Source organism: Brassica napus, chromosome A3, assembly GCF_020379485.1.
Source record: "Brassica napus cultivar Da-Ae chromosome A3, Da-Ae, whole genome shotgun sequence".
Classification (NCBI taxonomy): domain Eukaryota; kingdom Viridiplantae; phylum Streptophyta; class Magnoliopsida; order Brassicales; family Brassicaceae; genus Brassica; species Brassica napus.
Window position 1 is genome coordinate 30,637,556 of NC_063436.1, and position 13,300 is coordinate 30,650,855.

Consider the following 13,300-nt stretch of genomic DNA (forward strand, 5'->3'; position numbering starts at 1 on the left):
GTAGGACTTCTGGTTGTGCTTAGTTAATTAATTGTAACGTACAAAACTTAGAATGGGCTGAACTGTGAAGCTGGTGGAAAGAATTTAAAAACTTAACAAATTCTTTTAAAAACACGGGACAAAGAGAAACTTAAAATTAATTTAGCAAAAGGTGAACAAATTGTATAAGTCAACCATGGGAGTGTACAATACAAATATTTAATTCCTGGTAACATCAAATGCAGAGCTCATACAGACCCCTCTCTGAGTAAGTGGTGGAATGCGTTTAAGGGGTGTATGCTAGATCCCTGGATCAGACTGCAAACCATTTAGAAACAATGAAGCGTTAGCAAACAAAAATAATTTTGAAAACAGTTACAGAAAAGACAAATACAATGGAGAAGCAACTCCTCCTCATCTACCAGAACTGTATCAATCTCCATAAGTTCTATTACTTTCTTCACATCCCGAGCTTCCCAAAAATAGAGAAGCCGTCTGACAGCCGTCGTCCTAGAACGACCAGCCTTCAACTGAGAGAGAGGAAGTTGAGAATTGGTCATTATGGTACCTGCTTTTACAGATAGTTTGTAAGAAAAGATTGATTGCGAGACGACCAAATCTTCGGGGTCCTCACATCTGTTCGTATATATAATAAAATAAACGGGTCAAAAAACGCAGGAAAGCTGAAAGGTTGAGGAAGTGATGAGTAGCTTTAAGTGAATTCCACCATTGACACCCAATCATTCATCGCCGGAAAGTGGAGGAAAGGCACAACTATGTGAAGGTTATACGAAACGACTAAGATAAACTCAGAAACAAATTTGCTTCTTAGGCTTGTTGACCTAATTCTCATTTATATCTCTCAACCATATGATAGAGAGAATCTATTAGTGTTGACTGTTGACCTACGCAGACAGTAAAAACTCTCAATGTTGGCCCAGATATGGAGTTGTTAACTTACAATGCAATGCCGACTGTATTTGTATTAGGCTTATGCAGACTGTCAAATTTCTCAACGTTGGCCCACAGATGGATTGATATGGTTTCAAGAAGACCTTTTGAAATAGAGATCAAACAACAAACCTCTGTTATTGAAAATAATAAGAGAAGAATGAGGTCTGGAGACAAGTGGTAGAGACTCTGATGCCGCTAAGAATCAAGTGAGGGCGAGTTGTTAATGGAAGCAACTGCATTTTAGGCATGTTCCAATTTTAATGGTCTCAACAACACCTCTCGGCCAATGATCTATCTATTAGGACAAAGAAAGATACCTGATATTGTAGCCACGATTCTGTTATTTACAGATTAATAGCCATCTTCCTTTGCTAAAAGTTGTGCATACATGTCGCCAGAGGCTATAAAATTTTCATCATCATAAGATTATGTTCTTATGCAAAACAACAACCAAAACATACTGAGAAGCGTCTTCTTATGACACATACCTGTTAATATTGATGATAAATTGCAAAGTGAGTAGAGTTGGAGAGCTGTGGCAATACATAATTAACTAAATTTCATGGGTTTTGATCTTGTGCATCCATTAGTCTAAAAAAAATATCAAATCTAAAAGTCTTTGTTGAGAGAGAGCACATGATTATCAAACGCGCCGCCTCCATTAACGCTCGACATAACACAAGCCTTCTGGTAATCACGAACTCTCTTCTCGAAGAAGTTTGTTTTACCCTGAAGAGAGATTCGTCCATGAGATTCGTCCTCAAGAGGGTGTAGATCAGGCAGGCGAAACCAGACGATCGACTTCACGCAGTGCAAAGCCATCGTCTCGAGAGATCAACTCGTTGGAGAAGGTCAAACCAGGCATAAGCCCTCGTTTCTTGAGCCAGAAGATCGAGCAGAAGCTACCGGAGAAGAAGATCCCTTATGCGCAGGCGAAGGCGATGCTCCTCTCCGCGAAGGTCTGAGATCCGTCGATCCACTTCATCGCCCACTGAGCTTTCTTTCGCGAAGCAAGGAACGCCTAATTATAGGATCCAATCCATGAAAAATCTGAAGAGATCGAAGGATCTAGTGAAATGAGAAGTCGTGGGGGAAGAATTAACTGAGATTAAATGCTCAGTTTATGGCTAGAGCAAAAATCGTACTGCTTCCATTACTCTGGTTCGACGATGAAGATTATAGAAAACCCAACGAAACCAAAACGCGTGACTTACACAAACCAATCAGCGCAACGACACGTGGCGAGGAAAGCCCCTATCTCCCTGATGACGTGGACGCAGGAGGAGAGAGACAAGGCAACTTTATTGTATAAGATTTATAGTATTTATTTTAGAAAGTGAATCTTTTTTATCACCTAATAATAGCTATATGTATATACCAAACCAAACCGGTTAAAATTTATTTGACACAAAAAGCTTTATTTTTTTTTACAAAAAATCAGTATTCTGACTATTTCACATTTGGACAATGAAACCATCTATATACTTACGTAGACCTGTTTATAGCTAAAATGGTTTAATCCGGTTTAATTTAAGACTTCTCAATTTTGTTCTAATCTTAAACCAATTTGATATATGCAAAACATATATCATATAGAGTATACATTATAACTTTGTAAGACTTTTTGTATTCAGTCTACAACAAAGTTTCATTGTTTGTGAGTCTTATTTGCCGAAATCTATCTTATTAAAACTCAAGTACAAAATGAGATTATTTGGCAATATGGATAGTAGTTAAAAAAATAGTATTGTTTGGAAACATGGATAGTAGTAAGTTAGAAAAAAAAATAATGGGCTTATGCTACTAAAAAAATTGAAAGTCCATTACATTATATTAAAAAGTAATGGGTCTATGTTACTTGATATATATATATTCAAATCAAAATAATAATTTAAAATTGATTTATATCAAAAATTCATTCAAAAATATACATATATTCAAAATTTGATTTTTACTAACATATTTTCCAGTAACTATTATAAAAATGTTTTCAATATATGTAATAAAACTACAATACAAAGCTCAATTTCAAACAACAACTTAAATTATGGTTTTTATATTTCACATTAAATTTTAAAATATAATATATGTGATTATTTATATGATTGTACGTATAAAATATTATTAATTATAAGAAAACTTATTTGATGGTACGTATAAAATACGATTAATTATATGATAACACATATTTTGTAACCTATGATAACAGATATATGGATTATATATATAGTGATTATGGGTGGGCGTTCGGGTTCGTTTTCTGATTTTTTTGGGATTTCGTGTTCAGTTCAGATCTTTGAAGATTTGGTTCTGATTTGGATAACCAATTTAAATAGGTTTGGTTTAAATATTTGGATAGAGAATTAATAATTATTTAAGTATTTTTGGAGTTTTGAGTATTTTTTAACTATTTAAGATATTTATGTTTAATTATTTATATATATTTTCAAGCATTTATGCGAATTTAAAAGTATCATATATATTCTGGATGTTTTTATATATATTAAAAATAATTCGGTTCAGATCGGATTATGTTTCAATTCTTCAAATAACAAAATTTTGAATAATTCGGATATTTAACCAATTCTGATTCGGATTTAGTACTACTTATTTGGATTGGGATCGGTTCGATTCTTCGAATTCGAGTTTTTTGCCCAACCTTAAATAGTGACATAAAAAGCAAATAGCATCATATTTTTTTTAAAATACAGCCGCACAGGCGTGCAGATCAAAATCTAGTTTCATTTAAATCTCTAACTCGTTTAGACCCATTTGATTTTTCTATGATAAGATTAATCATTTAGTTCATATATAAGAATGCAACATCAAATCTTAATGATTGATTGCATGTAATTAATTAAATTAATGTTTCAGAGTTGAATAGTTAACATTTTTTGCTAAAAAAAGAATAGTTAACATTAAGGCTTTTAGTTTTCAATTTACGTAAAAATAAAAAAAAATTGTTACAAACCAGAGAATTCTCCATTACAGCCTATATTAAACATAACTAAACCATTGAAAATTTTATACTAATAATTGAACTATATGTGGTAATGATCACGTCATGTGTAAACATGTTTGAATAATCTGTCTATATTCATAAGGATTTATTTTTAGAGTAATTATATAATAGATTATGAGAAATAATAAATGAGTTCATTTAAATTATAAAAAATATGTAAAGTATTTTTATAGTTAGAGAAATATAAGGTAAGACCAAAAAATAGTTAAGTCAAATGAAATGGTCTAACAATCTTGTTTAAGTAGATTTTTTAATAATATTTCCCTTTTAATAGTAAAGATTTGATGTGCAATTTCAACTAAATCTCCCGTCAATAAAATATGTTTTCAAGTTCCATAAATAAGTTTATGCTTTTATTTGTTATAACTGATTTTCAATATATTATAATGTAAATATCATATCACCCGTAACGATGAATTTCCGTATTTGACAATTGTTGATCTACTATCTTATGCAAAATCTAGAAAATGATTTAGTATATTACTATATTTTGAGCTAATTATTTGACTTAGATATTTTGAATGAACAAAATGACATAAAAATATTTGGATATTTTAAAGTTGTTAAGTCGAAAAATAGAAAATTTATTAAAATGTTATTTTTTACATTTTAATTAATTATAATACATATTTAAGATTCACCGAATGTTAATATGTGAAAGTTTGAAAATATATATAACTATTTTTCTACCTAAACCGATAATCCATGAAGAGTATATAATTTAGTAAATGATAATATTTTCGAAGCACCAAGTACATGATGCCATTGTCAGAATCATCGCTTTTACCATTTGAAGTCGTGTAGATATTTATTTTGTAACACCAAGCTTCAAAGAATTATAAATATAGATACAGTGAAGCAATAAATATTTATTTTGTGAGTCTGTTTTATGTAGGTATCTTTTGCTGAATGAAAAATTTGTATCAGCAGAAAGAGAACGAAAGAATATACGTGTTAAAAATGTACTTATAAACTTTAGTTATATATAATAGAAATAATTAATAATGAGTAGGTAGATTTTTCGACTCATAATGTAGATGTATAGTTAGAGAAATATATAGCAAGCCCTTAATAGTTAGAGATAATTAGAGAAATATAAAGTGAGACAAAAAAAATAGCTAAGTCTAATGAAATAATCCAACAACTTTTCATAGGTAGTTTTTCCAAAACTCCTTTTCTTTCAATAGTATAGATTGCCAAAAAAAAAACACTAAAATTGGAATTTTACTTGTGCTTTAATACACTACCATTAGCCAATTGTTATTAAATTTGTGCTGCTTAATTGTATTTTGGGTTATTCTTATTCCTCTTTCACAGTTCTTACTCTTGTCTTTTATAAATAAATTTATTGTTAGATCCTTAAAAGGATTTGGCTATAGTGGTGCTTTGATGAAGCTCCACTCCAACGGTGGCTTGCACCTTCCCCATTCCCATCACTACCAAAACCTACCACGCTTCTCCCTTTTTTCTGGCAGTGGTAAATTGCTTTTTTAGGTTTCGTTTTATTGAACTTTTTTTTTTGCTAAACCGTTCTATTGAACTTTATTTATGCTGTTTTTGTTGAGAAATTAAGTGTTTTAATCGAATTTGAATTTGAATATTTGCTTTGAATTTATATATTCAAATTTTTTTATAGCAGAACAACGAGGGTTGGGGAGGCTTTTATATTGGCCTTTCGGAGCTGCATGGGAACGTTCACTGTATAATGGCGTAAACTTTGTTTGTCACACTACAAATTGTAAAATTTATTTTTTTTATTTTTTTGGTAATCAAAATTTAATTTATATTTCTAAAAATAAAAACGTTTCTATACTTACATCTCTAAAAAAAATGCAAGTATTATATAACGTAAAAAATGTATTTAAGGCTATAGTAGAGGAAGTCACCTTGACCTTCCCATGTTGATATCGGGAAATATCGGACGGTATATATAACCAGTGAGTAACTTTTATAACACTAGTTTTGATTAACAAATTCACCATTGTAAAATACTTTTCAGCATTTCGTAAGAAGAAATTGTCAACCCTTATAACAAGACAAGCTAGATAGCCATCGACAAGAGGCATGATATTAACCCTTCACAATAATATTAATATATATAGAAAAAAGATATTATAAAAATCAATCAAATTGTATTGAGTAATATGTGAAACAGACCTGACTTATCAATTTCTGACGAAAGATAAACCCAAGCTAGACATACACGTAGCGAACCCATTGATTAGGTCCAAAGAAAATGAAGGCAACAAAAACAAAGAATCTTGACGTATGGACAAGTAAATCATTACTTTTGTTTGGCTTTTATACACAAAATATGTTAATTAAATCGATAATTCGTGTGCGTAGATAAACAAATAAAGCAGAAACCAAAACAAAACATTTCAAGAACAAAAATTCTTCACGGCACATTGGAGCACAGTGGGTCAGGAGGTTATTGATGCAATCCAGGAATTCTTTACCACAGGCCGCCTCCTTCAACAATGGAATGCTACGATCTTAACGTTGATACCCAAGAAGAAGAATGCTGATAAGATCTATGAGTTTAGACCAATCTCTTGTTGTAATACAGTTTACAAGGTGATTGCGAAACTTCTCGCTAACAGGTTGAAGCAAGTTCTTCCTTCTGTTATTTCCAACACTCAGTCGGCTTTCATCCCGGGGAGACTCTTAGTTGAAAATGTGCTCATGGCAACGGAGTTGGTCCAAGGATATAATTGGAAGAATATCACAAAGCGTTCCATCTTGAAGGTTGATTTGAAAAAGGCTTTTGACTCTATTAATTGGAGCTTCATCTTTCTGATCTTGAGAGCACTTGGCTTCCCGGTTTCCTTTATCAATCTTATATCTCAGTGCATCACTACCACCCGCTTCTCTGTTGCTGTGAACGGTGAGCTTGGTGGCTACTTCAAGGGAGCAAGGGGTCTTCGTCAAGGAGACCCGTTATCTCTATATCTCTTTGTTCTGGCTATGGAAGTCTTGGGTCAAATGCTTAACAAAAACTACAGCACTGGTTTAATTGGCTATCATCCGCTAGCGTCTGATCCAGTTGTCACACACTTGGCTTTTGCGGATGACATTATGATTTTCTTTGACGGGGCTCAAGGATCTCTTCAGCAAATTGCGTCCACTCTAGACAGCTTCTCTTCTTGGTCTGGTCTTCACATGAACAGATCCAAAACTGAGCTCTTTGTTGCGGGAATGAGCCAAATGGAGGCCACTGATTTATGCAATCTTGGCTTCTCTCTCGGCTCGCTTCCGGTCAGGTATCTTGGATTACCTCTTATGCATCGAAAGCTGCGAATCTGTGACTATAGGCCCCTTATTGACCAACTCAAGAGTCGCTTCACATCTTGGTCTTCTCGTGCTCTAACATTTGCGGGTCGTAAGCAGCTTCTCTCCTCAGTCATCTTCGGTACTGTTAATTTCTGGTTTTCTACCTTCATTCTTCCTAAGGGATGTATCAGGACTATTGAATCTCTTTGTTCGCGGTTTTTATGGAATGGAAACATCACCACCAGAGCCGCTGCAAAGATATCATGGTCGCAGGTTTGTTTACCAAAATCTGAAGGAGGGCTTGGCCTGCGTGAACTCGCTTCTTGGAACAAGACCCTCTGTTTGAAGCTTTTGTGGCTGCTACACGCTGAATCTGAGTCCCTCTGGACTTCATGGACTAAAAAGCACCGTCTTAAGCATCTTTCCCTTTGGAGCATAGACGAACAAAAGCAATCCTCATGGATTTGGCAATCGATTCTAAAGCTGAGACCCTTGGCTGAACGCTTCATAAAATGTGAGGTGGGAAATGGCCAGTTAGCTAGCTTCTGGTATGATTCGTGGAACCATCTAGGACCCTTGATAAAATTTTTTGGAGTTGATGGTCCAAGGCATATTGGTATAGCCATCAACGCAAAAATATGTGAGGCTTGTACGGATACAGGTTGGATCCTACGACCTGCTAGGTCGCCACAGGCAGAGGAGCTCCATATATTACTCTGCTCCACTCCACTTCCCAGTCTCTCGGACAGAACAGACATTTACTACTGGGAAGTCGATGGTAAATCTCTCACCTCTTTTTCTGCTGCTCAAACTTGGAACTCTATTAGAAACCATGGGGATAAAAAAGAGTGGGAGGAAGCAATCTGGCAGTCAAGCCTTTCACATGTGGGTGGCCCAATGGAACAGACTTCCTACCCGGAATCGCCTCGCCAGGTGGTCACCGGTACCAGACAAGTCTTGCCTTCTCTGTGGTACCCATGATGAAGACAGAGACCACTTATTCCTAAGATGCTCTTTTAGTGAACAGATTTGGAAACAAGTAACGAGGCGCCTTGGCTACAGACCGTTCCTCTTTCACACTTGGACTGCTCTCCTGGACTGGCTCCACCTTAAAGACAGGACCTCCTCTCTTACTCTCCGCCGGCTTGCTGTACACACAACTGTTTCAAAGCTGTGGTTTGAGCGCAATAACAGACTCCATAACAGCAGGTCCTCAACTCCAATGATCATCTTCAAAGACATTGACAGGACTATTCGCAACTCAATCCACGCTAGGAAGAGGAGACGGAAATTTAGGAATCTAATGAGTCATTGGCTTAGATTCTTTTAGCTTGTTGGAATAATTTTATTCCAGCACTTAAGCTCTTTGTTGTTTTTGACCTTTTTTTGGCAACAAATTGCTTCTTCTATTTCTTTTTGTACATGTACAAACTTGCCTCATTTTTAATGATAATTCACATACTTATCAAAAAAAAAGAACAAAAAGCATAAAACTAAGAAAGAAAGAAAGCCCTTTCTCAAAAAAAAAAAAAAAACTAAGAAAGAAAGAAAGGACACTTCATTTTACAACAAAATGAAGAGGCGAATAAAGAAGAGTAAAGCATTGATTCTGAAATACTAATGTAGGATCATTCATGAAATAAGATATGTAATATTCCACAAACTAGAAACTATTAAGAAAAATAAGTTAGGGGAAAAGAAAGAAGAAGAAAAAGAGCTTTAACTTTTGGAATCGGAAGAAGCCCAAACATAAAGTCTTTATTTTACCTTTTAACCCCTTCAAGAATCATGGATTAATTTCAGTGCCCTCTTACTTTGTCCATATCTCTCTACTCTGTTTCTTCGCCTTCTCTAGTCAGCTCTTCTCTCATCTTCCTCTTTATCAGGTAAAGAATTATGATGAGCATATCCCTCAACCATACCTCTCTTTACTCTTTTCAGTTTTACAACTTGTCTGAAGTTTGCATGCGCAGACGGTTATGTAGATCATAAGGTTTAGCTTTTTAGCTATTTTATTTGTATGGTTGTTGTAATAGTTAAAAGTTATATATGTCAAGTGATAATTTGAAACTTGAAATATTTTATATGTATGTATGAAAGAAAGAGTGAATGGAGCTGTGGACAGAAGCTAGAGCCCTAAAGGCAAGTCTGAGAGGTGAAGCTATAAAGCATCAGGTGACTGTGTCATCTGAGGAATTAAGCCGAACTTCTTCTGCTGAAGATTTCTCCGTTGAGTGTTTTCTAGATTTCTCAGAGGAAGGTCAAGAAGAAGAACTTGTCTCAGTTACTTCTTCACAAGAAGAACAAGAACAAGATTGTTGTATCTATAGTTCACAACCTTGCATGTTTGATCAACTTCCTTCTTTGCCGGTATATATTCTTATAACTAATAGAAACTTATTTAATTTTTTTTTTAAAATTTGATATTTATTTTCTGATATTTAGGATGAATATGTGGAAGAGCTTGAATGGGTATCTCGTGTTGTGGATGATTGTTCATCACCAGAGGTCTCACTTCTCTTCACACAAACCCACAAAACCAAAGCAAGCTTCTCATCTTCAGTTCCAGTTAAACCAAGAACCAAACGGTCTCGGAACAGCTTAACCGGTGACAGGGTTTGGCCACTCGTTTCAACAAAGCAACATGCAACAGGAGAGCAGGGGAGGAAGAAGAAGCAAGAAACGGCTGTTGTGTTTCAAAGAAGATGCTGCCATTGTGGCACAAACAACACACCTCAGTGGAGAACCGGTCCGGTCGGTCCAAAAACCTTATGTAATGCATGTGGAGTCCGGTTTAAGTCCGGTCGACTATGTCCGGAATACAGACCGGCGGCTAGTCCGACTTTCTCGAATGAGATCCACTCAAATCTTCATAGGAAGGTTATGGAGCTGAGGAAGAGTAAAGTGTTGGTTGAAGAGACAGGTGAAGCTACTACTAAATCAGACCAAGTCAAATTTGCCATTAACATGGTAGATAAGACTTAGGTAAAACTAAACCTACTTTTAACATTATCCTTAGTGTTTTAATCTAGCAACTTGCTCCATAACATTGGAAGCTGTTTTGGAATTAGTCTATAAAAAAGGTTTCTTCTAGATTATGTATTTTTTTAGTGATGTGAGACCACCACCATTACTACTTAGAATGATTTCGGTCCATGTGAAGTGGTGTAGACTTTTTGAAGTATTTGGTAAACTATAAAGCTAAAACAATCTGAGAAAACAAATGCAAAATGGTACAATTATTCTGAAAAATCCATAAATATTATGGTATACTAGAAAAGAGAGAGACAAAGCTGATTTCAAATCTAGTTCTATTTTTGCATATTCAGCATATTGCCAGTTTTCTGTCTCAGGCAAACAGTAAAATGACTTCTCTCCTTCACAAAGAACCAAGAAGAGTTAAGAGTGATAACTTTTCAAGTTTTGATACATTAATAAACTGTTCTTCATAGCAACACAACACACAATATAACTTTTGGAAAGCATAAAATATTCATGTTTAGGCTCTGGGGACAACATGATTAAACACAAACATAATATCACATTATCATTTACCGCCTTTAATATTCTAGCTATAAGTTGTAATTTATATCTCAATTGCTACACAAAGTCTTACAATAGAAAGACCACAGTTCCATGGACCCTTTGGTCAGTAGTTTCATAAGTGTTCTTTCACATACTAGATCCCAAAAGAAAAGGTAATTTATCACGTGCTATCTCTTTCTGATCTTCCCCAAACCCAACTATAATCGTTAATAATGCATCAAGTCATCAACCAAATTAAATACTTTGTTTATCATACTTGTAAATTCACAATACTTCAATGAAAAAGGAGGAAAAAAAACCATTGAATCCTACAAAATTAGTACTTTGTTCCTAAAACAATCTCCACAACCAGAAGAAATGTAATGACAGTATGGAGTAAAACGAATTATAAAGTCAAAAGTATCCACTAGAAACACAAGATTCTCACAATCGAAGCAACTCTCAGAACAAGTCATTTGTAAATAGAAATATAATATCACCTAACTAACCAACAATCCGTTGTAGTCTAGCTGGTCAGGATACTCGGCTCTCACCCGAGAGACCCGGGTTCGAGTCCCGGCAACGGAGTTAACATTTTTTTCTCCTCCTTTTTCATTAAATTGGTTTAGGCCCGTTAACGATGGGCCAAATTCAAACTCCAATCCCTGGGCCACTTGAATGTTTTTTTCTTTCTCTATTCCCTCTAACTCAGACAGAAGGTTTCGACTGTTGTAAAAGAGAAATCAGATAGAGGAAGAGAGAGAGAGGGTCTCGCAAAAATCAATCGGAAGGCAGGAGAATGAGCGGAGTTTCAACGGCGGCGTATTTCGCGCGGCGAGCGGCGCAGAAGGAGAGGGTTCGAATCCTCTATCGACGTGCCCTTAAGGATACTCTCAATTGGGCTGTTCATCGTCACATTTTCTACCGAGACGTAAGTTCTATTAATTATTCCTCAGATCAGATCTCCGATTCGGACTTTGGACTCTTTCTTCGCGTTTTGGGGTTCATTGATCTCTTACTTTCATTTTCAGGCGTCTGATCTGCGCGAGAAGTTCAACGCCAACCAAGATGTGGTATTGTTTCTCTTTGATTTGATTTAATTTGGTAGAGAGTGACGTTAGAGCTATGTAAGAGTGTAATGATGAGAAAGTTTGGGGCTTTAGATGTGAATAGAGTGTTTTGATGAGAAAGTTGAAGGCTTTTTGCTGTGGATGGAGTGTTTTTGATTACTCTTGTCTACTAGACTTAGATGTTCAGCTTCCTTCTAATATAAAATACTTGAAATGTGCTAGCTTGGTTCACTCGTGTTAACATACTTACAAGAAAAGAGAAAACTTGAAATGGTGTTCCATAGTTCTTGTGCTGCTTTTGGCGATGCATTTAGCTCCATGTTAATTTCATCTACTTAAGTTACAGTGAAATTATGTATTCTTCCAACTACTAACTAGATAACAACATTAGTGGTTGCGTGTATTTACCCTTTTGAAGATATCGTCTTTGTTTCTCATTGTTTGTTCCTTTAATTGTGGCTTCTTGTAGGAGGATGTTGACAGAATCGACAAACTGATTGCTCATGGTGAAGCAGAATACAACAAGTGGCGGCACCCTGATCCTTACATCGGTAAGCATCTCGACCCATGAATGAAATCCCTCTCACTCTCAGGCTAGAGAACAAGAACTTAACAACTCACTTTTTTATTTGTAGTTCCATGGGCTCCTGGTGGCTCTAAGTTCTGTAGAAACCCCACTCCACCTGCTGGGGTAATTTTTTCTTCTCTGCATTTTCCAATGTCATGATCTCACTCTCTTATTCACAAATGCTGATTTTTTTTCTTCTGACTGATGTAGATTGAGATCGTGTACAACTATGGTCAAGAAGACAACCCATGAACCTAACTTTCTTGTTTTCATATCCATCAATAAAGGTAAGTTGGATAGCTACCAGATGCTTAATGTAACCTACCAAATAGTTTCGTTTCAGTCTCATTTACGTCTTTTCTGTGATAAAAAAGCCGCAGCAGTACCACAAAGTTGCTAAGTTTCGATGGTGTTTGTTATCTATTGCAGATTGAAGCATCATCCGGTGGCTATGGTTCAGAGGATAAAATTCAAGACTTTCAAAAGTTGAAACTTTGAGTGACAACAAATTGTAGTTTTCAAAAGATGTTTCGTTTCAATAAGACACTCTTGTTTGTTGTTTCAACTTGTTTTATATTTCTTTCAATCTAAAACAAGCATGTCATCATGAATCATGGAAGTTCATGAAAACTTATCAGTAAACAACAAAAGTGTATTATGTTTTACCTACAATGGCTCATAAATTGTTTGTTCTTCTGTCACTTGTTTTGACAATCAACTTGTCCAAAAACGCAGAGTATCAACACACTCCAAATCTATTGGATATTCAATCTTGAACCATTGTCCACAGGTCGGAAAGTTTGGATAGGTAGGAATGGTATTAGATCACAGATCGTATATCCAACCTGGGAATCTGGACCGGTCCCAGCACACTTATGTCGTCACGCACCACTTGGGTATTTTTAAGGA

The 13,300-nt window shown here is 35.3% G+C and overlaps 2 protein-coding genes, 1 long non-coding RNA gene and 1 other non-coding gene across 8 annotated transcripts; 3 read left to right on the forward strand and 1 right to left on the reverse strand.

The window, feature by feature from the left end:
* Positions 1 to 121: 121 nt before the first annotated feature.
* LOC106428769 lies at positions 122 to 2,684 on the reverse strand. 3 transcript variants are annotated; one of them, XR_007327845.1, is made up of 4 exons: positions 1,570 to 2,684; positions 1,422 to 1,466; positions 1,251 to 1,334; positions 122 to 1,166 (listed from the first exon to the last, which is right to left on the reverse strand). It is a non-coding gene; the product is annotated as an uncharacterized LOC106428769 (long non-coding RNA). The 3 variants fall into 3 exon arrangements; XR_007327844.1 differs by having other exon boundaries at positions 122 to 297; positions 402 to 1,166; positions 1,422 to 2,673; XR_002663882.2 differs by having other exon boundaries at positions 1,422 to 2,678.
* Positions 2,685 to 8,852: 6,168 nt separating this feature from the next.
* On the forward strand, positions 8,853 to 10,321 carry LOC111197775 (GATA transcription factor 3-like). 3 transcript variants are annotated; one of them, XM_022717080.2, is made up of 3 exons: positions 8,853 to 9,114; positions 9,333 to 9,598; positions 9,674 to 10,321. In XM_022717080.2, exons 2-3 carry the CDS (start codon positions 9,338 to 9,340, stop codon positions 10,211 to 10,213), a joined length of 801 nt encoding a protein of 266 aa, XP_022572801.1. In that variant the 5' UTR covers positions 8,853 to 9,114; positions 9,333 to 9,337; the 3' UTR covers positions 10,214 to 10,321. The 3 variants fall into 3 exon arrangements, with proteins under 3 accessions (XP_022572801.1, XP_022572799.1, XP_022572800.1); XM_022717078.2 differs by having other exon boundaries at positions 8,855 to 9,114; positions 9,329 to 9,598; XM_022717079.2 differs by having other exon boundaries at positions 9,091 to 9,221; positions 9,329 to 9,598.
* A 947-nt stretch (positions 10,322 to 11,268) lies between these two features.
* Positions 11,269 to 11,341, forward strand: TRNAE-CUC. Its single transcript has one exon. It is a non-coding gene; the product is annotated as a tRNA-Glu (tRNA).
* An 82-nt stretch (positions 11,342 to 11,423) lies between these two features.
* LOC106428765 (NADH dehydrogenase [ubiquinone] 1 beta subcomplex subunit 9) lies at positions 11,424 to 13,092 on the forward strand. The gene is made up of 6 exons (XM_013869522.2): positions 11,424 to 11,684; positions 11,785 to 11,826; positions 12,293 to 12,374; positions 12,459 to 12,514; positions 12,602 to 12,678; positions 12,821 to 13,092. Exons 1-5 carry the CDS (start codon positions 11,553 to 11,555, stop codon positions 12,641 to 12,643), a joined length of 354 nt encoding a protein of 117 aa, XP_013724976.1. The 5' UTR covers positions 11,424 to 11,552; the 3' UTR covers positions 12,644 to 12,678; positions 12,821 to 13,092.
* Positions 13,093 to 13,300: the final 208 nt, after the last annotated feature.

Coding starts and splice junctions, on each gene's coding strand:
- LOC111197775 (XM_022717080.2), top strand. CDS start 9,338: ATGGAGCTGTGGACAGAAGCTAGAGCCCTAAAGGCAAGTCTGAGAGGT. Junction 9,599..9,673: donor ATCAACTTCCTTCTTTGCCG/GTATATATTCTT, acceptor TCTGATATTTAG/GATGAATATGTGGAAGAGCT.
- LOC106428765 (XM_013869522.2), top strand. CDS start 11,553: ATGAGCGGAGTTTCAACGGCGGCGTATTTCGCGCGGCGAGCGGCGCAG. Junction 11,685..11,784: donor GTCACATTTTCTACCGAGAC/GTAAGTTCTATT, acceptor TTTCATTTTCAG/GCGTCTGATCTGCGCGAGAA. Junction 11,827..12,292: donor TCAACGCCAACCAAGATGTG/GTATTGTTTCTC, acceptor GGCTTCTTGTAG/GAGGATGTTGACAGAATCGA.